This window comes from Ursus arctos, unplaced genomic scaffold (assembly GCF_023065955.2).
Source record: "Ursus arctos isolate Adak ecotype North America unplaced genomic scaffold, UrsArc2.0 scaffold_3, whole genome shotgun sequence".
Lineage (NCBI taxonomy): Eukaryota > Metazoa > Chordata > Mammalia > Carnivora > Ursidae > Ursus > Ursus arctos.
In genome coordinates this window covers 38,245,031-38,268,100 of record NW_026622985.1, presented here as the reverse complement: position 1 = coordinate 38,268,100, position 23,070 = coordinate 38,245,031, and the positions used below count along the sequence as shown (strand labels likewise).

The 23,070-nt window shown below is 37.2% G+C and overlaps 1 protein-coding gene across 3 annotated transcripts in view; it reads right to left on the bottom strand.

Annotated features, from left to right (window-relative positions):
• Positions 1-17,318: 17,318 nt before the first annotated feature.
• Positions 17,319-23,070, bottom strand: part of C1GALT1 (core 1 synthase, glycoprotein-N-acetylgalactosamine 3-beta-galactosyltransferase 1) — a 30,307-nt gene continuing 24,555 nt past the window's right edge. For all 3 annotated transcript variants that reach the window (XM_026506273.4, XM_026506291.4, XM_026506281.4), the window contains exon 4: positions 17,319-22,296. In XM_026506273.4, the coding sequence (XP_026362058.1) occupies positions 22,105-22,296 (192 nt within the window). In that variant the 3' untranslated portion in view covers positions 17,319-22,104. The remainder of the gene's footprint in view (positions 22,297-23,070) is intronic.

The following is a 23,070-nucleotide window of genomic DNA, read 5'->3' as shown; positions in this document are numbered from 1 at the left end:
TTTTCCTTCTCCATCCTACTTCCCTCTTTCCACCATCCCCTGGGAAGAAAGACAGGTGGGTTGCCTTCCATTTTGTGATGTATCTTCTTTTGCATAGCCGCAGGTCTTGGAACTTTGCTGTCAGGTAGCAAAAGTTTCTTCTATAGCCCACAGAACTCTATAAACTGGATTGTCCAGGCTGAGACTGTGAAATGTTAAAGAGGACAGGTAAGAGTATTTGGAAAATCCTCTCTCAAGGCAATAGCCTGACTTGGAAGTCCTTTTTATTTTTTTTCTGCATAATCTTATTTCTTACACCAGAATCTGAATAATATAAAATAATGTCTTTTGCATTCTTTCTTACTATAAATCCCAATCTCCATCCCTGCACCCCTATGCCCCACCCCCTTCAATTAGATAGGTATTCAGGCCAACTGGGTGAAGACCACCCTCTCAGAGGGACAAAGAAAGAAACACATTACTAATTTTCATAATTTTACCCTGTTACAAAATAAACATGCTGCCATTGGAAGTCACCTCCTACATAGAGACAGATGATGTGCCAGCTACCAATTCCTTAACAAAAATCATGGAAGAAGCAAAGATTTGGTTTTTATCTCCTGGTGGAGATTTTGTTACTATACAAGGACTGAGCATTTTTTGTTTTTGTAAACAAATTTCTTGCAGCAACTGTATGATAGTGTATTATACAGATAGCTACTCCTGTATAGGCAGAAAAGCTTGACAGTTTACCAAGCATAGCAGGGGGTACTATCAGTGCAAACTGATCCACACAAATGAAGAGTTAGCTTATAGAAATCCTGGATGACATTGAACACATTGATTCCTTTTATAGTAACTGAAGCAGTACACAAAAGAATTCATTTATACTCTCTCCCTTAAATACTGCAGAAATACCAACAGTTGACTACAGCCATTATTATCACATAGCTTGTCAACTAATCCCTACTTTAAGAGGGAGGACAGATTTTGCATTTTCTATAACTTACTTCCAGATATTCACATAAATTTTAAAACAAATCTTATCATTGGACAAGGAAACATGCTGAAGCCTCTTTGGTGCATCTCCTTTCAATACATCTTTTTAACAACATTTCTAATGCACAGAAATCTACCCATTACAGGAACTTCTTTTCCTTGGCATACGAATGTGATACTTAATAGGATGCTTGTATGTTTGTGTCCAGAGCTCCTCAAGTCATACAGACTCACATGTCCTCAAGGTTGTGCTATGATCAAATCACTCCCTTGTACATGCATGATAACAAGGTGTATCTTCTCACAATAAAAAAAAATCTTCAATTTCAATGTTCGAAATAGCAAGGTACATAGTACACATGGTGGTGGGTGAGCTCCATCCCTCTCTAGTCTACAAGTAAAGTTGAATGAGATTTCTGGTTCTTTTTGTGTCTATACAACATGGCACAAAAAACTGACAAAGATATAGAATTTGGCTATGGAATAAACCACAACCAAAATATTAAGAATTAATGGCCAACCACTCAGGCAAACTTATCTATGCTGCTGACATGTCATTATCTACACATGTATCAAGAAATACCCCCACAATGTTGTAAGATAGGTGGAGCCACAACCTAACAGCTCTATATAATAGAATCAACTCACGGACACACACATTATTACTGGCAATTGCTTTTTTATATTTTAAGTAATAGCAGGGAGTTGTGCTTGATTTAGTTATGTATAGTGGTGAATTGGCCATTAGCAAGATGTGGGGCCAACAAATCCCACTGTGACAGCTAAATATGTATTCTTGATGGTGAAATCAGGCATGTCTCCCTCTTCCAGGAAGGGAAGAGCTCCAATAAACAGCCTCTAGTGTAGAGGATTGAAATGTAACACCCAACATCAAGACATGGTATAGGTTCTATATGTTACATCCCAGGTAATAGTTGGAAATATAAATCAAGATCTGTGAGTACCTGGTTATCCCATTAAATTCTATCTCCAACTATTTTTCAACACTGGCTGTTGGTGAGGCTGAGTTTTGCATGGTGAAAAGATGGAGGAGGTGGGAGGCTGGTGATCAGTAACCAGCTCAAGTCTCAATCCTTTATGCCCCAAGAGCAAAACAGTAAGAATTCAGTTAATTGAACCAACACTTGTTCTTTCAGTGAACATCTGGTGTTACTCCAGAATGCTCCTGGAGGCCTTAGCTCTTATTTTCAACAGTCTAACAAAGTATTCCCTACATATACATACTCTCCCTGAGGTGAGTTCTGGTCAACATGGTTTTATTAATCTTATATGTCTCCAGAAATGTTTTGGTGCCTCTAATAGATTAGTGTCCCTGCCAGATGCCCAGTTAACCTTCTTAACCTGGCTCTGAAGACAGACCCTAGAAAAGTTTTCTCCTTTCTCTGGGTGGCCATGTGTTAATGCAGTTTATTGAGTGAAAAAAAAAAATGTAGTTCATCACCCTACAAAAGGCTAGAACCCCTCATAACTGATATTCCATGGGACTATGGAGAGCAGAGGGAGACACAAGACTCATACCATCATAGAATCAGGGAATCATAGATAAGAAATGTAGATAGAGGGCCTATTTTATATTTCCTTCTTTCTTCTTTTTCCTTTCCTTTCCCTTTCCCTTTTTCTTTTTTCCTCTTTCTTTTTTCTTTACTTTTTTCTCCTTCCTTTCTTCCTTCTTTCTTTCTTTCTTTCTTTCTTTCTTTCTTTCTTTCTTCTCTTGAAAATATAAGCAGATGTCTTTGCAACTTGATCATGATTCAAGGAGACTGAGCAAAATACTGTAACATAATCACTTATAGTGGCAAGTAAGATCCCTGGGCCCCATTTTCTAGAGAAATAAATCTCATCACACGGATGAGGGCTGACATGACTTAGCTTAGGGTTAGATATTGAGAATGAAAATATAAGAAACTAGAGTGGGGTTCATCCTAATTTGCTGTTTTCCAGCATAGACCTGATTGGTTCAAGTACACAACTTAATAATAATAGTAAAAGAATTATTAAGTTTTCACATGTCCAAGACACTGTGCTAAGGAACTTACATGCATGCTCATGATATTGCTTATTCCTACTTTATAGATGAGGAAAGTGAGATTCAAAACTTTCCATAAACTTAAGATTTTCCAGCTGGAAATAGGCAGAGATGGGATTCATACCCAAGAAAATGACTTACTCTCGACCTCATTAGTAAATTGGAATAATTCAACCTAACTTGCAGAATGACTGTACCATAGGCAAAAAAATACATGGCAGGCAACTGACATCTAGTACTAGGTACTGAACCACATATAGAAACAAATAGAAACTATTATTTACTTTTGCCTACAATGTCTTCTCTGTAGACTGGGTTATAGCTTCTGTCCATTTCTGTTCCAAACTATGGATTAAAACTCACTTAATATTCTCTCTCCAATCAGTTTCTAAGAGTGTGTTCTTTCCACTGTCCTGTACCTCTTTCCATCACATAATTTTTAATATCAAAGCAAGATAAGGGAGATGTGTTTTTCTCCTGCATTTTCTTTTCCTTTAGAATTTTGCACCATGCATATGTATTAACTCTTCAAAAGGTAAAAACATTAAAAAAAATTACTTAAGAAAGGCACGTTGGAACATACATGCCTATCAGACCTCATTAATTCAGTGATTTTCATGTCATATTTCTAACCCAAATGCTATTCTTGAATTGAAATGTAGGGTTGGTAAGTTCCTTGGCAGTTACGCTTATGTTTTAACTTGCCTTATTACTTAAGGAGTTATATTTTTATCCAGAAAGTATTTATGAAATAGAGACTATCACCAACACATAAATATCTCTGGAAACATCGACAGGCACTCCCCAAAGCCCAAACAGAAGACATGCAGACCTGAGAAGACTTGCAGGCAATGAGATAAACTCCTTTCCTGAATCAAGACATAGTTGATTTCTATTTAAACAAAACTTTCACACTTGTCCAACAAAAGCTAACACCATCATTTTAGGAATTCTTATTTGGAATACTTCCAGTGTCTCTTTCTAGGTTCTCGGCATTTCTCAGGCTTTGGCTAGTAAGGTCTCCAACCATCCAAGTAAACCTGTTCTGTGTATGCCTCAAGGTGTTCTTTCTGGCTGAGCCAACAGTGTAGCTCTAGGCTTGTTGAGAGTCAGGATTTAAAGAGCACACCCCCCCCACCCTGCCAACACACACAAAAGGATACTTTTAATCCTATATAGACTCAGATCTCATGTCACCCTTCTGTTTGTATGCCCTTAATTCTCTGTAAGCTTCCTGATGGCTCAATCTCCATGCCTTATTGGCCCATGATCAGTACTTAGTAAGGTTATTCATTCAACAAATGATTTAATCTCATGATTTCCGGTAGCTAGAGTCTCGCTCATTGCAAATAAAACTTAAAGTTCAAATAATGGATGAAACCCAACTTCAGCCATTTCCCATTGGATTGACCTTTCAGAAAAGGAAACTAGTAAGTGATAAAGGCCTGGGTGGCAGGGGGCAGTTGGAGTGTCAGAAAGTTGCTCAGGACTAGGCAAGGAAGGTGCCTGAAGACAGTTTTGCCTAACCCATTGCAATCTCAGTTCACTTTGTTTCTCCTGGGGCCATGTGGGAAGGAGCCCCTTCCTATAGAGAGAAGGCCATTCTGACAAATTCAAGCCACAAGCATTCACACAAACAGCATTTATTGACTATATCTTAGGTCCAGGGTCTTGTTGGGGAAGGGGTCTTCTTATTCAAAACAGGAGGGATCCCAGATTGATCAACAGGACTTTTGAGTGATATCCTCCAAGGGAATAGCTAGGCTCATTGGTGATGGGAAAATGGCAGCTCCTTTTGACCAGGCTTGATTTCATCTACATTTTAAGGACATTTCCCAAGTCTTTCTCTTGACTGTTAGCCACTATGGACTAAAATCCTTGATGCGCCCCATGAGAGACAGCCTCACACAACACCAGTTCTTAAGGAGGCGTCCGCCTGCTGGGTCTTTTGGGATCTTGCAATTGACACTGGCTGAATACCTCCTACTATGTTCAAAGCATTGTACTTTAGACTATGGATAGGACAAGGAACAAAAGGGAGATGGCTACTCACTTCAGGAGCACACATACAACTTACTACGCAGGAAATCGTTTCCAAATGGGAAAGATCAGAAACAACTCTAGGGGTCATGATGAAGATACAAAGGCACTTTAAATGAGAAGTCTGGAAGCTTTTTAAGAAAAGAGATTGTGTCTCTCTATATATCTAGGTTATTAGGGCATACTCTGATACACAGAGATGATGTACTTATGAAAAGTTGTATGGGGTGCCTGGGTGGCTCAGTCGGTTAATCATCTGCCTTCATGATCCCAGAGTCCTGGGGTGTAGCCCTGCTTCAGGCCCTGCACTCAGCTGGGAATCTTCTCCCTCTGCCTCCGCCCTTACCCCCTGCTCATGTTCTCTCACTCTCTCTCAAACGAATAAATAAAAAATCTTAAAAAAAAAAAAAAAAAGAAAAATTGTACAAACTGATAATGGTGAGCATTTTCAGAGATCCTGGGGGCTACTACCCTTCAGCAGGTCCTTTGTACTTAATGTGAAAAATGAGCCCTGTCTTGGCTACCCCCACACTTCCACCACCCCTCCCCACATACCCATTACTTCCCAGTTCATACGCAAATATGGTTTTTGCAGACTTTTTAACAAAAAACTTGTAGATGTGTTTTCTTCAGGTTATTTCCTTACTTCTTTTTTTTTTTTAAAGATTTTATTTATTTATTTGACAGAGAGACAGCCAGCAAGAGAGGGAACACAAGCAGGGGGGAGTGGGAGAGGAAGAAGCAGGCTCCCAGCGGAGGAGCCTGATGCTGGGCTCGATCCCAGAACACCGGGATCACGCCCAAAGGCAGACGCTTAACGACTGAGCCACCCAGGCACCCCCTTACTTCTTATTTTCTGATATAATACCAACATTCCCACGGGGACTGTAGTAACAAGAAAGGAATACAGACATCTTTCCATTCATTTGCAGCATAGTAAAGTGGAAAAAACATTGGCCAGTTTGAAGCAGCTTCGTCATTTTCTGGATAGGTGATCCTAGATCAGTGTGTTTACTTCAGTGAATTGGGTGGTTGTGCAGAATGCAAGTAACTTAGGCCCTATTACCAGAAACTCTGATTCATATTCTAAATTAGTCCTGTGTGTAGTTAGAACTGTTTTTCACTGTAAATAACAAAATACTCCATAATCTAATTATGTCACATAGTAAGAAGTCTCCTAATAATTGCTCCAGGGTTGGTGTGGCTCAATGGTGTCATCAGAGTCCTGGGCTTTCTTTCTGCTCTAACTTCTCAGCATGTTAGCTTTTCATCTCAGCCATCTCACCTCATGGCCACAGAGGACTGCTGCTCCCTGTAGCACATCCTCTCACTACCATACCCAGGGAATAGTAGCAGACAGCTCTCCCTGAACACTTTCATCTTTTTTCAGAAGTAAAATCTTTCCCAGAAATTCCCCATTCCCAGCAGGGTCTCCTTAAATGTTTTTGGTCAGACTGTTATTGGTTGCCTCTAGCTACAAAGAGATGGGAAGGTATTTGGGAAAGTGAAATGCGAGAATATGACTAGAGTGTAAAATTCAGACAACTGTGATGTGCCCCTTAAGGCTAGGCACTTTGCCACCTGAACATAACTGGGGTTCTGTTGTAAAGGAAGAAGGGGATGGCTGTCAGGAGACCACCACTGCTGTCTGCCCTGACCCTGAGGGATTCCATGGACCACACTTTAAACCGATGGTTGCCAAACATCATCTGGGTTATATCAGAAGCATCCAAGGAGCTTTAAAAAGTGCCAAAGGCCTGGATTTCAATGATTGAGTTGGTCAGAGGTAAGGCCTGAACATTTGGATTTTTTTTTAAAGCTCATTAGGTGATTCTGGTGTGCAGCTAGGATTAAGAACTCATTGGACTAGTTAATTTCTCTGAACACCAGTTGGCAGCCTATGGAGATAATATTAGGATAACAATAGTATTTGTCATATAGGGTATTAGAAATAAATGGGTTGGCATCTATAAAGTCAAAGCTCAAGCCAGCACATAATAGGGTGCATGTAAGCTTCGGCTCTTAGTCTACCCCTCCGCCTCTTCCACCAGATTGGTTTTAGAGTTCTAGTTTCCTTTATCTTTCCCTTTTCTAAAATATTTATTTATAACTTTATTGAGGAATAATTGATGAATATTATCATATATATTTGAAGTGTATAATGTGATGATTTGATATACATATACATTGTAGAATGATTACCATTGTCTCACTTCACCTCATCATCATCACAGTTAACATAGTTGTTTTTTTTCCAGGGAGAATGTAAAATAGTACAGCTATTATGGAAAATAATATGGCAGTTCCTCAAAAAGTTAAAAATTAAACTACCATATGATCTAGCATTCCCACTCCTGGGTATATTTATGCAAAGGAATTGAAATCACTATCTTGAAGAGATATCTGCACACCCCTGTTCATAGAAGCATTATTTACCACAGCCAAGACATGGAAACAACTGAAGTGTCCATCGACAGATGAATGGACAAAGAAAATGTGGGGGGGGGGGGTGTGAGTATACACACCCTACTATATATATAGGGAGATATATATATATGTGTGTGTGTGTGTGTGTGTGTGTATATATATGTGTGTGTGTGTGTGTATATATATATATACATATATATATATATATATATGTATATATATATATACACACACTGAAATGTCCCTATATAGGAATATACAGAGAGAGAGAAGAATATATATTATACGTAGGAATATTGTTCGGCCATTAAAAAAAAAGAACGTCTTGCCACTTGCAACAACATGAATAAACCTGGAGGGCATTATGCTAAGTGAAAAAAGCCAAAAAAACATGTTGAATGGTATCATTTATATGTGGTATCTTAAAAAATTCTCGTTTTCTCCAGAGAAACAGTGCTTTTCAAAATACTGAGTAGACTTGTTATCTTGGATACTGTACTAGATCTCTATTACTGTACTAACCAATGACCACAAATTTAGTAGCTTAAAACACCAACTTATCTCACAGTTCTGTACTTAGAAGTCCAGGCAGGCTAGGCTGGGTTCCATGCTCAGGGTCTCAATTAGGGAGTTGCCTGGGCTGGGCTCCTATCTGGAGGCTTGGGTAAAGAACACACTTGCAAGCGCATTAAGGGGGTTGGCAAAATTCAGTCCCTTGCATCTGTAGGACTGAGGCGTGGTTTTCTTGCTGGATGTCAGCTGGGGTTCTCTCTCTGCTCATAGAAGCCATTCACACTTTGTTTTCACGCGGTCCCCTCCATCTTCGGAGCAACAACAGTGCATCATATTCTTCCATGCGCTCTGTCTTCCTTTTCTGCTCCAGTTGGAGAAAGCTCTCCATTTCTAAAGGCTCTGTTATTTCACTGGGTCCATCTGGATAATGCAGGATGATCCCTTTATTGTAATGTAAACTGTGCTTTGTAACAACAGAATCACAGAAGTGATACTTCATCACACTCACAGGTTCTGGGGATTAGGATGGGACAATTCTGGGGAGAGGGAACTACTTCAGAAATTCTGCCTATCACAGCTGCCCATCGACTTCCCTGTTTCAAGCACCCATTTATCCCAGTGGCTCTCACCCATCCTTCAATCTTGTTATCAGCTGGTATTTAGCAATCCCCAGGTAAAGTGTTAGTACATGTTATGTCTTTTATTGAAGCTCGATTAGGTATAACTTATTTCCCATATTAGGCAAAAACCAGGGCAGGAGTGATGTTGGCTTCACATGTCATGTAGGCCCTGGTCCTGGACATGGAGCATCAGTAGTGGGCCTGACCTCGAGGGGTTGGAGGCCCCAGGCAGTCAAGCCTGAGAATTCCAATTAGACCCAAAGTGATAAACAAGAGGAGACAGTTCATTCCAAGAGCCGGGTCAGTGACACTGACAGTAAGCACCATGGGCTTTCAGAGCTAGTTATAAATGGAGACTATTTCAGAGCTGCAGAGCCTGGGCAATCTTTCCACGACCATTCCAATCACACAGCACAGGCAGCCCCCAACTTCCCTGCCTCTTAAACTCAATTGACTTTTTTTCAGAAGCCCAAATTGATTCAGAAAATGACTCTTTTGGAGGAAAGCCTACCACCTGGTAGTTACCCAGAGTATTTTTTAGGAGTCTTAGGCCAAGTATTGTTTTAGCTTGATTTTTAATCTTTAGCTTGGAAAAACTTAAAAGTACTGAAAATCAAAGTGTAAAGAGTGGAGAGAGGAAGAAAGTCTGGATAATCTTGAAAAGCTGAAACAAAACAAGAAATAAAGTCCTGAAGACGGCAGCCATAGGTGAGGTTTTAAGCCCACATTTTTACTGTGGTTCCATAGTGGACACTGTGGGGTGTGGTCTAGTCCTTCCTTCAAGTCTGAGGCACTCATTCCCCAGCTGCTGGGAGGGTTGGCAGCTGAGGGCTCTCAGCCAAGTTCCTCTCAGGGGATTACCCTTGGCTGAAGAGAGCTACCCTGTGCAAGATCATGCCTCCTCCCTGGGCAGTCGTCATGCAGTGACGGGTAAAATTGGTATATGAAGGCCAGGCAGCCTTGCCCCAAGCAGAACAAGAATGAAGGGCCATCCCAGTTCCAGAGTTTCCCTGAGACCGGTGTAGGCCTCTGTTAAGGCCACCTTACAGTTTAACGCCTGCCTCAGCACAAAGCTGTTCCCTCTACTTCACAGAGGCATGAATCCCACAGCCACTTCCCAAGCACTTTCCTGCATGCTCATCTCAGGCCAGCAGAAGATTCGAACAAGTCCCATCAACCTTGAGAAAGAATGAGCAAACGATCTAGCAGTTTAAAATATGACCAGAAAATAAATATACTGGAGTTTCAAATTTCATCATGAGCTTTAATTTCCCTTTTTTCAAGTCTCAATTTCATCTGCCAGAAAGAGTTATAAAAGCTAACGACAGAAAAGTGAAAAATTCAGAGAGGCAATAAGTGTATCAAATTCATTTCTTTCTCTGAGGCACTAGACACGATTTGGGTGCAGTCAAGACAAGGGGTAGATTGTTAGCCATAGTTAGCTATCCAGGATATGGTACTTAAAAAACATTATTAAAAAATAATAAAGTTCAAATTAGCAACATTTAAGAATGCTCCATCATCTTTTGAAAAATGACTCAAGGAAATTCTTCTTCCAAAATTCATCTCTTAGTTCTTCTGTAGAGTGGTCCACAACGGGAGGTGGGAACGGGACCTTGAGAGGCCGCCCTGCTGAAGTGCTACTCCTCGGGACAAGGATGGGCTCTTCTGGAGAGCAGCAAGAGCCCCGATTCATCAACCTCCACTCTGGATTTTTTAAAGTGTCAGTTTCAATGGAACTGACACTGATGCTGAGCGAGTATCTGAAAACTCCCCTAGGGAGAATTAATAGATAGTTATCTAAGAATAGGACAAGGTAGGATCAGTCTGGATATGAAGACACAGGTCAGATTCATGTATATAAATGTCTATTTCATGCCCCAAAGTAGACATTTCTATAAACATTTTCTAGGTCTTCTGGTATCTTTGGTTTTTGTGGAAATTGGGATGATTTGAAAAGAGCACTTCTTCACCCAACCTTAAAGAGTGAGGGCACAGAGTGCTCTTAAGTGTGGTGGGAAATCAAGAAGACTATCTGTGGGTAAGAGGTACATGAAAGAGTCTAGTTTCCTGTGCTACTCATCCTGGGTAAAAATTTGGCTTCAAAAGCTATTTAAAAATGTAAAATGTACATTTTTTAGAGGGAATCATCCTAGGTTAAAAAATTATATTCTTTAGCATGATAATAATAAATTGCTACATTTTAAGCAAACACTGGAAACAAGGGAGTATACAGTATAATTCAATGCTTCTAAAGTGAGGCTTTGCGTTGCCTGCATTTGAATTATCCGGAATGATTTTGAAAATTCAGATTCCTGGGCCCCACTCCTGACCTACTTGGCCTAGGATTTGCCCTGTAACTAGCACAGGTGATTCCTGGGCACACCGAAATGTAAGAAAAACTCGCATAATAGGATGATTAGCGTTAGGGCTAGAAGTCTTCAAATATAAATCTAGCTCAAACCCCTAGGATTGTGACCAAGGCATATGGATATGTTACGATATAAGGCTTAAGTAATGAAGTCTGACATCCTTTTAGTTGAACAAATATTTATGAATGACCTACTCTCTGCAAATCTCTGGAAGATACAAAGATAAATGAGACATAATTCTTGCTCTATGTGAATCTAAAATGTCATCTAATTTTCAACTAAATATGTAATTCAACCTTTCTCCAAATCTGTTTTTATCTTTAACATCTCTTCATCTAAGATTGTCTCTTGGACATCATTTAATATAATGCTCATAAAATTGAACTAGTAATTTTACTTTTTGCTCTCAATTTATCTCCCTACTCTAAGATCAAGACCAGGATGGTGAACAGATGAGTTGGTGAATAGCAGTAATTCCAACCTACTCTGCTATCTGACTGAAATCCTATCAGGCATGTGGCTTTAACATACAAAATCAAAGTTAATACAGTCCAAGTGTCTGTGCTTACTCCCTGAGTGCAATATGTCATACTACCATCAATTTGTTGGTGTGAGGGTGTCTCAGCCCATTAACTGTTTCAGGAAGCTCAGAGATACAACATTAGGTTCTAACTCCAGCAAGAAAAGCCCAAGAAACGTTTATTCTGTATTTTAAGACTTGACTTTAAAATTTGAAAACTTGCAGCCTTCTAAGGATATGTTTTTCAGAAACTCCTTTAGCGCTGAGGCAGTATCTGTTCAGAAGTGCACAGGGTCCAACCCTTAGCTTTTACTATCTAGATGAATACCTGAAAGTTTCTCCAAATCTGGCTTTTAATGAATTTAGGTCAGCTAAGCATGCAGTGTATGGTTTGCTTCTAAGACTCAATAATGCTGAAGAAACACAAGCTACTGCCTTAGTACTTGGTCTCTAAATTTGAGTTCATGGAGCTCTCACTGAAGTAAGACCATTAAGGCATTCAACACAAGTTTATCCTTTAAGACCATGCAGGTTTTCCTCATCCTTGAGTGTCTAAAATGGAGAGATTTGAAAGTGTGAATACTAGTCAGAAAATGTCAGTATTATACATCACAGGAATCAGAGTGGGCTCCTCTCTCATTTGGTTCTCTGAGGGCAAGGGTTGTCTGACCTTTCTGTGTAACTTCTTCACCTCACTAGGAGGCCAGTCAGCAGGTCAGTGGGGTTGACAGTTACATAGACGCTACTGCCACTGGAGGACTTCAGATAGCATAGATTTTATGGTTTTTGTAAGATGAGACACAGATTCATTTGTCCTATTCAAAAGACTACCAAGAAGTGTGATGTTCCTGCCAAAGATGGTATTAAAAAATAATAATAATAATAGTAAGACAAGAAAATGTAACTGAATACCAAGAGAAATAGACCCATGGTGGTGGTGGTAGTGGATGGTCCAGATAACGGGGGTAGCAGACATAGATTCTATAACATCTATGCCTAAGATGTTTAAGGACGTAAAAAAATAAGACTGAGAACATTTGCAGAGACCTGGAAATTATACAATATAACCAAATGGAAATTCTAGAATTGAAGTATTTGATAAATGAAACCAAGGACTCAATAGATGGGCTTAATAGTAGACATACTACCAACGAAACTTTTCATTACATAAGTTACTGGGAGACCTCCCTCCAATGCTAATCTCACAAAAAGCTTAGCCCCCAAAAGGCAACTTTCTTTGCCCTGGACAGTGCACCTGGCAGGGCTTTACCTCAGTGAACGGGCATCTGTTATCTTTAAGTTTTGCTCTCTAAGCCCTTGGCCTTCACTGCCCATGTTGGTTTGACATATTTGAAGACTGTCATCGGCTCTGTTACAGTTAAGTTAGAGGAGTGTTCCCTAAACAATAAGTTCCCTGGGGGCAAGACTGTATCTTTTCCTCTCTGCAACCCTAGGGCCAGCAAAGTACCTGGGGGTAAAGATAGTCATTCATATGAATACAAGAATTGGACCTGAAGAGTAGAAGGAAAATGAAGGAAGGGCTACTGAGAGACTTGGGAAAAACAAGCCCTAGGCAAAGGCCACTTGAAAGCTGCTTCTCTTCTCAAGGCAGAAGCCTAGCTCAAGCTTCCCTCTACCTGGCCAGTCCTCCCTTCACAGTGATTGATAGCGTGATCCTCCTCTCATTACTGAAAGGTATTGCTTCTTCTGTTGGAGTCATAAAAAGTGGGAAGTCCACCAAAGTCCTGACTGGTGGTACACAGCAGGGGGCTGATCTGTTTCCACTTCTGTAATGGTAACCTTTTGTCCATCTTACATGTTTAGCAGAAAGCTAAATTTTATTCAGTGGGAAGGAAACTGTGGGATCACAATACATAAGTGAGGTAAAATTACTCTTTAATTACCTGGGCTCAAGACTAAAATACTGAAGCAGAAAAATTGGTGAATCAAATTACTGACCTTTTCCTGTGTGCAATGCATGAGGTGGAAAACGGGCTCACTCAAATACTTGTGTTGCCTCAAGGTATGGCTCCCTTTTCTATCCAAACTGTTAAACTAAATGAAGAGTGAGGTCCCTGAAGGAGTTTTGTTCCCTGTTTTGTTAACTGGGGAGGGCAAGTATCCCTAGAAGATAGCTCTGAAATGTCAGGAACAGTGAAGATTTAATTTAACTGCAACCACGCTTGGTTCTAGAAGCCCCATTGCTATTTGTTAGATTGTTTCTGTCATTATTTCTCATATGAAAAAGGGTGGGCACTGACTAGTTTAGAATTAGGGTAATAAGAGATCTGACGTCTGTATTGTCACACCCTGGGCTCTTGTGTGTGATTTTGACATATTTAATAAGTCAACAAAATAAATCAAATGTTTGCTGACCTTTTGTGACAGAGCTTGGGTTGAATCTTGGAAAGAATTACCTGTGGGAGAGGCGAAAGCAGCAGCAAACAAGACAACTCCTAATTTTAACATGATATGTCATGGGGTGAGGCTAATATTTAATTCTTAGGTGTAAGAAGAACAATAACTTAGGGAGGAAACGACTACCATCCTGTCAAATAAGGTGGAGTCTGGAGAAAAATGGGTGTCAAAGGAAACCAACCAACTTTAACTTCTTTAAAAAAATAATCTCACTGATGTAAATAACTGCTTTTCGGTAAAGTGCCTGCTTCACATTTTCAGTTTCTACTTCTCTTGCCTCATTTATTTTAGTTTTAGTAGTAACAGGAAGTTTGGGTAATTCTACATCAAAAGTTTTAGATGCAAAGGGGAAAAAAGAAAACTCTTATAAGACACACTGACAAGTGAATTTTAAGTAATTCTGTGCAGTGATCTAGAGTTACCAAAGAATAAATTTAGATAATTCACTGTAAGTTTAGGATTTGTAATGACTACTGAATTAAGACAAATTTCTATTTAATATACAACAAAAACTCTATTAATATTCTTAAATAAGCACTATTTTAATTATGAGGCAACTGATTAGCCTTAAAGAGGTCCCTGGTGATCTTAAATTAAAACTATGTGAACCCAGCAGTCTTTTTGTCTTTCTACCCTCTAAGTCAGTATATTATAAAGAAGACTGGATCTTGATGTGTTTTCAAACTTCAGACTCAGGTTCAATCTCACCACTCAGTTCTGCTTCACTTGTTCTGAGTCATTCGACTTCTGAACACCAGTTTTCCGTTCGGTAAATCTGAAAATTTAGTAGTCTAAGGGAGTCTACAGACAATAAAAGATAGAATGAAGGTCTAACCCGGTAAAGATTGAAACTTTCAGGAGAAAAAAAAACACCAAATAGCATGATTACTTTAGGATCTCAGAAATAGCTAGCTACATGTCTAATTTAGGATCATTAAGAAAATATAGGTGATTCAATTATTTCCCTTTTTTTCCCTGCTTCTGTAACCAGGCAACAAGGTCTGTAAATATTATTTTTAAAAAAAATTTTTAAAGATTTATTTCTTTGAGAGAGAGAGAGAGAGAGAGAGAGAGAGAGAGAAAGAGAGCGAGAGGGAGAGGGTGAGAATCTCAAGCAGACTCCCAGCTAAGCGGGGAGATGAGGTGGGGCTTGATCCCACAACCCAGAGATCATAACTAAACATTAAGGTTTAGTATTTTGATTAAAGAAAAATCCAACTATTAAAATAACCATGCCTTTCTATTCCTATATCTCTGACGCACACAGCACTGAACAGTACAAATACACGGAAGATAGCCTTGTATAGAACTAAAGGAAAGAGTGGATCATTATTCTCTTTCAAACTACTTTCTGGATTTTATCACCAACTTTCTACAGTCTAACAACAAAATGAATAGGAAGCGAAATTCAACCTAAATGCTACCAGGAGTGTAATTCTGGTATTCTAGAAATAGAAAGAGGAAAGACAATGTGGTTTAGAATGAGCTCTATGAAAAAAGATTTGAAGCTGACAAAAGTCAAAACTGAATGACTTGGTAAGACTAAGACATTGCCACTCAAATTAGTTCTATAATGGCACATCATCTCGCAGTTCTACAAATGAGAAGTACTGTTAATCTGTCACTAGACATTCATTAGAAACCCCAAACAGCTGAAGTCCTAGGACTGAATTTCATAAAAAAAGACAATGAGTATTTCATTATTGGGAGAAAAGTTGCTGTATTCAACTGCACAATACAGAGGCAATATACAAGACAGAAAGAGTATAAATGCCCTGCACAAATTTTCAGTCCCAGAAAAAAAGAGCTATCAATAACAGAATGAGAAGTACTAGTACAAACACCTGGTGGTTCTTTAGGCAGAAGAAATGATGCAACACAAGTGTAGTTTTAAGAACTAAAGTAGTTAAAGTTCTAGATAGCAATACTAAATTCAATAATGAGGAACAAACTCATGACAAAACAGTTTACTTCCATGTTTTACTAATACTGATAGATTTATCTGGGGAATGTCGATGTTGCTGAACTTTAGTTGTTAAATGTTCATTCAGTCTTAAATACTACAGGAATTTCTATTTGGATAATCTTTATCGTCAGCATTATTAGATCTGAAGTAAAATATGTTTGAGGTAGAGCCCTTCCCTTTTGTAAGAAGATAAATTAAGCAATAATTCTGTATTCTTTCCAGGCCTATATACCTTTGGAAAACTTAAAATAGGTAGTAGTAAATCTGTATGAATTTAGGTAAATAAGTTTCTTCTCGAATGACTTATCAATTAGCAGTACAACTAAATACAATTAACTGGAAAACATGGAGCTATCTGACTATATTAAATTGTCCAACTCCACTACTGAAACAATATGAAGTGGCATTCATTTCCTCAACTTTTCTAAAGCTGGTGAATCCGAACGACAGCGTGATTATATGTATCTATACATATACACACATACATGTACATATACACTAATAAGGGACATATTGGGTGGCAGGTTACTGAAAGTTGAGGCAGATAGGCTAGATGCAAGGACCTTATGAACACCTGCAATCATCTGCTTAAGGAAGAGGTAGGTCAATTTTTATTCATATCTTAAAAGTACCAGACTGATCTAATATCAATAGATAGACCTGAGCTCTGGATGAAATACACCTAAAATCACAAAGTTTTTGGCCTATAAAATGCATTTCACTGAGCCTTTGCATATGCCCAGAGCATAATTAAGCAAAGGTAGAAAATTATTATTTTTTACATAGTAGGGACAAAAAACCTCATAAATATAAATAACTTGTCAAGTATATAAAATGTCTGTCATCAGGTCTCAGTTCAAATACTACCTCTTCAGAGGTCTTCCTTGACACCCTACCCAGAAAATTGCTCTATCAAATCATTGTTTTCTTTTCCTAACACCATTCTCTGAAATATCCTGCTCATTCATCTATTAACTTGTTTATTGTCTAGCTATAGATTTAAGGCTCTATGAGAACAGAAATCCTATAGGTAATGCTCACCACTGTATTTCTAGTAGATGCTAGGCATTATTTGAATATTATTTGAATAGTCGAATAAATGAATTCCAGTGTACATGATAGATCAAAATATACCAAGAGATAGAAAAGCATCCCCCCCCATGTACACATACACACACTTACCTGGATGACAGAGTGTTTCTAATTTTTTTAAGGATATTATTCAAAATCAGAGGTGGAATATTTTGCTGCTCTAAAGACATATATATTGCAGTAAAAATTACTTAAGCCTATTCAAATTGAATACCTTTGATGGGAAAATAATTTAAATCAATATTTTTGGTAAAATAACCCCAAAACTACCCCTTAGTTTCTCCCACAACTCTTATATCAGTTAAAAATAATCAGATAAAACAGCTTTAAACACGGTAATTTATTTTATGTGGTTGTTTAAATCCATTGTTCAAAAATGTTCAAAAGGCACTTTAAAAAACATATTTAAAAATACATATTTTTCTGACTTATTGGTGGATCACTTAAAATAAGCAAGTCACCACACATTTTTAAACCATTCATGAGACTACTACCTTACATAATTTTTAAATTCCAAAACACAAATAGTCACTGTGTAATATAACACACTGCTTAGCAGTAAGATTAGTTTCCCTCTAATATATACTTTATATGGATTATTAATTTGTAGAGCCCTGCAAAGTTATTTAAACTGAACTGATATAAACTAAAAACTAGTGAGGCAAAACGAGTTGAAACAGAGCACTATTCACTTCTGAAACTAGTTTTAGAGTTGATTTCTCTAGAGAGAATTTGTAAATCTGTATTAAAACTTCTATTTCAACTCCAATATATAAACATATGTCATATTTTTAAATCAATAGGTTACATCTAGCATAAAATAAACCACAGGTTGTCCCCCAGATTGCTTAAGAATGTTTCTGTCAGGCCTACAATAGAGAAATGAAGCAAATGAGTTTTTTTAGTTTGTTTTTGAGAAAACAGGGTAGAGAGAATGGAATCTAAATAACTTTATTTCATTTAGTAACGGTGCATCTAGAATTAGTTTAAAACTGTGGACTTTTAAGTAGGACAAGTATTCTGAGAGCCAGCAGGCATTATTCTTAGATTTTTTACTTCCAATCTCATAGGGAAATCTAAAGTTAATAGGTACAAAGTTATTAGTAAGTGATACAAATTCTAATCACTAATTACAGCCAAATTAACCTTGCAAAGGCAGCATTAAGAGTAGTTAGAAAATGGAAATTAGTTGTAAAGAAAATAAAGAGCAACAAATACAAAGAAGAAATTGTCAAAGAATAAGGAACTGAAAATGTAAATGAGGAACAAAAGGATACACCTGATCTAATCAATAAAGTGAGGCATTTTTTTCAAGTCTCAGTCTGGAAATCCTATAGTTTGATAGACTCAAGGAAGTGAAAAATTAATACTCAAGAAACAATTATGAAAATAATCAGTTAACAAATTTAATGCTCAAATGCAATTACCGTATTTCAAAAAATATTAAAAACTGGCCAGTAATTTATCTTGAATCATCTTACAGTAACAAAAATTCCTCTGAAATTTAAGATATTTAAAAACAAGTAATTGAATTCTGGGACAAAAATCTGCTTGGTATCACCTATGAACTTCCCACCTGAAATACAAGTACACTGTTACTGGGAAACACAAAGCTAGCAAAAACCTTGTTTTGAGACCACACTAAAATCATCTATCCAAATGACAAAGATCTTAATTTAAAAGATGGTAAGGTATCATCATGAAATCTGCTTGTATGTGCTCTACTGAATACCTGGAGAATTTTTTGCTGATTTAGGTCATATAGGACAGTCAACTGATTCTTGAAAGTGATGAAATTCTGATAGCATGAATTAGCAGAAAAATATTCTGCATATTATAAAGTAGTACTTTAATACCTCCATTTAAAATTTTTTATGAACAATTGGAACTATTTTACTAACAAGTGAGGACACTCATTTAGGTATGCTTTTAATGAATTATTATGTATTTACTAGTACTTAATAAACTCTTCCTGCCCCAATTGTGAAATTACTAAACTTGGAGAATTACATGTTACTGTGGGCCCTGGTATTAGTCACTCTGAAGAAGCTAAAGAATTTTGTCAAAAAATGAATGATCCACGGACCCTTTAGGTTATCTTTAAAGTCTCTCACATTTAATATGGTATGACGTTGGACGACACAGATTTAGAACATGCTTCATCTAAATCTTTGAAAGATACCTACTTAAGGGGCAATAACTCTTCAGTGCATTCCAACTGTGCATCAGAATCACCCAGGTCTTGGTTCCCAAACTAAAATGAGTAGGACTCACCTGGAGGGCTTGTTTAAACACAGCTGCTGGCTTCTACCCCTGGAGTTTCTGACTCAGGAGGTCTGGGGTGGAGCCCAGGAGAGGTTGCATTTCCAAGTTCCCAGATGATGCAAATACTGCTAGTTGGGGACGACAACACTTTGAGAACCACTGACCAAGGGAATCTGGTAAGAATGCATCCTGATGGACCCCATGCTAAAATCAGCATTTCTGGGACTGGAGTCTTGAAATCTGCATTTTAACAAGCTCCCAGACAAGAGTAGAAGAACCAAAATTTGAGAGCCACTATGACAATCTGGCTGGTTAATTTGTCTATTACTGGCTGATGTATCAGATCACACATGTTAATAAGTAAAAATGGAAATAGTGCTAAATGACTAACCTCAAGGCTGACATGGAACAAAGAACACACAGGCTTTGAGAATAAATCCTGGCTCTGTTACTTACTTGCTCTGTGACAGTGGAAAAATTACTTAAATTCTCTGAGCCTCAGTTTTCTCAACTACAATATAAGAAGAACACCCAATTTGTGAAGATTAACACTAATACACATAGAATATCTAAAGCACACTATGTGGCCTACAGTAGGCATTAGATAAAACCTAGCTATTAATTATTATAAGAAATGTATGAAATATTTCCTTCATTATCTAATTTGATTAAAGCAGATTCATTCATTTAGAATATTTACATTCTAAGGTAACAGAATAATAAAACCTTATACTTATTGCTCCATAGTCTGGGCCAGACAAATATTCTAAAAGTTGTACATATATTCACTCATTTAATCTTCATAAAAATCCTGTGAGGTAGGTAGTATTACTGTCCCTAACTTACAGATGAGAAAATTGAGGCACAGAGAGATTAAGTAAATTGCTCAAGGTTACAAAACTAGTAAATGATAAAGAATTTAAACGCAGGCAGTCTGACCCCAGACCCCAAGATTCATCACAATGTTAATTTCCTATGAGTAAATTTTAAGGTTTTTAGAAAGTAGCATATATGGACTGCAAATAAATTCATATCCACACCAAGGTGAAGAGTTGTTCAAAGAATAGAATGAATGCCTTCAAATTCTGGCAGGTGACAGTGTCATGAAAACAACAAAAGACAACTTAAGGTAAAAACTGGTGTGACTTTTCACTGTGTGGACAGAGTAATCCATAATTACCCCTAACTGTCATCAAGATAAATATCCTTTTGATATATCATCCAAAGAGAACACGATGTTGACATGTTTTGGCACAATAAACTCTTTAGCTAAGCAGCAGATTCAATGGCATGACAGCCATGTAAAATTAGCATAATGATAAACATAAAAAATGTAAATCATTTGTAACATTTAAGAATATACTTTTAGAAAGTCTGCAAAATATTCTTTTATGATATATTCAGATAATATTGCTAAAGACAACAAAACTTAAAATTTTCTTTCCTTCCAGAAATTCTTTAAGTAGAAGGTCACTAAAATTTGGACAAAGTTTGGACATATTTATGAACATATTTTTGATGACAGTGTTGAATTAGGTATTCTGCTCTATTAGAATTATCCACTGGCAAAACCAAAAATCAAAAAAAAAAACCCAAACAAACAAACAAACAAAAAAACAAAAACCCACCCCAAAATAGTAAGTCAGCATCAAAATTCAGGCTGTTGTTCACGAATTAAGTATTTGGTCTTTTAATATCTGTGGCATATTTCAGTTTGTTTAAGCACTCTGTTTTTCTAATGTTTTTAATAAACTCTGGTCAAAATCGTACATTCAAATTATTTTGCCAGTGTAACTAATAGCCACCTCAGAGCCTAAAAATGAATGTCTAAACTTTGCTTCAAACAAGTTATGAAAGGCACAAATTCTCATCTCTCAACAGGATAACAAAAGGAACTATAATTATGTAGTTGGAAAGAGTTTCAAATAATCAATTTAAAATGTCACTTAGTAATTCCTGAGTGGCACTGATCTAAGAAAAGCATCCTGAAATAGCATTAAATTGACTATTTATTAGTTACCCACAATTAACAATGGGTAGATTTGGGAACAAAATATTTTAAAATGCATGTTTATAGAATGCTGTTAATGCTTTGAGTAAATAAATATTAATAATTAAAATCGTATTCAAGGATAAACATACTTAGAAAAGAGACAATGGGGACTCAGTAAAACATTAACTACTAATTACCAAGTATATAATACAGTCAAGGCCCATATAATTTCAAAATGTGGTTTTATTAATGCACTTTAGGACAAGTGCCATTCTTATCTTACCTTGTAGTCTGGAAGAAATACTGCCAATTACAGTCACAGGAAATTTTCATTAGACAAAAACTGCATGTGTGTGTGTGGGGGGGGGTTGGTTCATTTATATCATACTGCAAATATAAACTCATGTCTTGAGTTTATAAATAACATTAAGCAACACTATGTCCTTCTAAAATTTTCTTTAAGGCAGATCTATTTAGCATCATGTGTGTTATTAATATGTGCAGTGTAGTTTTAGAAAATTTAAATGTTCTAGTTTCTTAGTGAAAATAATACATGTGGTCAAGAATAGAAAACAAAAATCTCGTTTCTAGTCCCTCTGCCTGGCCACCATTTTAAAAACACAAGTTTTTCATATATATATATATTACTGTATCAAAACACATTTTAACAGACTTCACAGCTCACTTAAAGCTTCAGTTTACAGTCATTCATACGAAAGATTTCTAATATGGAATGTTCACTTAGAAAGAATTCCTCACTGGGATTCCAGTGTTCTGTATCAGAAATGAAGAAGTTCTTCAGTGCAATGCTAGATATTTTACCTCTTCATTTATGTTTTTCTTTCAAGGGTTCTCATTTTACTTTTGGCTCTTCATTTTTGTATGATCGACTTATATCTTTTAGTATATTTTCAGGTAAGGCAGGTTGATATCTGTATAAATAACCATATGGACGAAGATGATAAACGAGGTATTCTAACTCATACATAGTTGTAGGATCAACATAGTGAAAAGAAACTGCAAGATCAGAACAGCAACCAGGACCCTAAAAAAGTAGCAGAAACAGGCATTATTAAGAAATAGTACATAGTTAACATACAATATTCACATACTAATAAAGGACACATTAATTTTAACAGAAACCAAGCATTAAAGTTGGCAAGGTAAAGCAGAAGCACCTTATTTATTAGACCTGTAGAAGAAACCAAGAGTTTTTACAGTTCTTAATGATTTAAAACTAAACATGAAAACTGCTAAAATAAATCTACCTGAAATAATATTCTTTCATATTCTATAGTGTTTTTGCTGAAAGAATCTTGAGACTTCCTCAAATGAAAGGGGCAGCTATACAAAGGATGAAGCTCTATTTCCGAGTTTTGCTTTCTCTTTATACGTTCTCACTATAACTTTTTGCTTGGCTCAACCTCAGAAAGACACCTTTGGAGCATTCAATGACTACAAAATCCTTGCTCATTATGTGTCTGCAACCTAATACTTCATCTGCACATCAACCCAAACAGTATAGTATGTATTTAAGAGAGGAAGTACTGAATCAAATCTAAGTTTGAATCCAAAATTTGTCTACTAGGGTCAAATTCTGCCTACTAGTGTATGACCTTGGGCAAGTTACTTAATCTCTATAAGCTTCAATTTCCCCACCTGCAAAAGATGGTTACTTAAAGGAGATAGTGTATATAAAATACTTGGAACCAGCTTGGCCTATAGTAAATGCTCAAGAAATGTTGACATTATTATTGACAAATAATTACATTTAGATGGTCCTCAGTAAGAAGGTCAGAGTTAAATATTTGTCCAGATA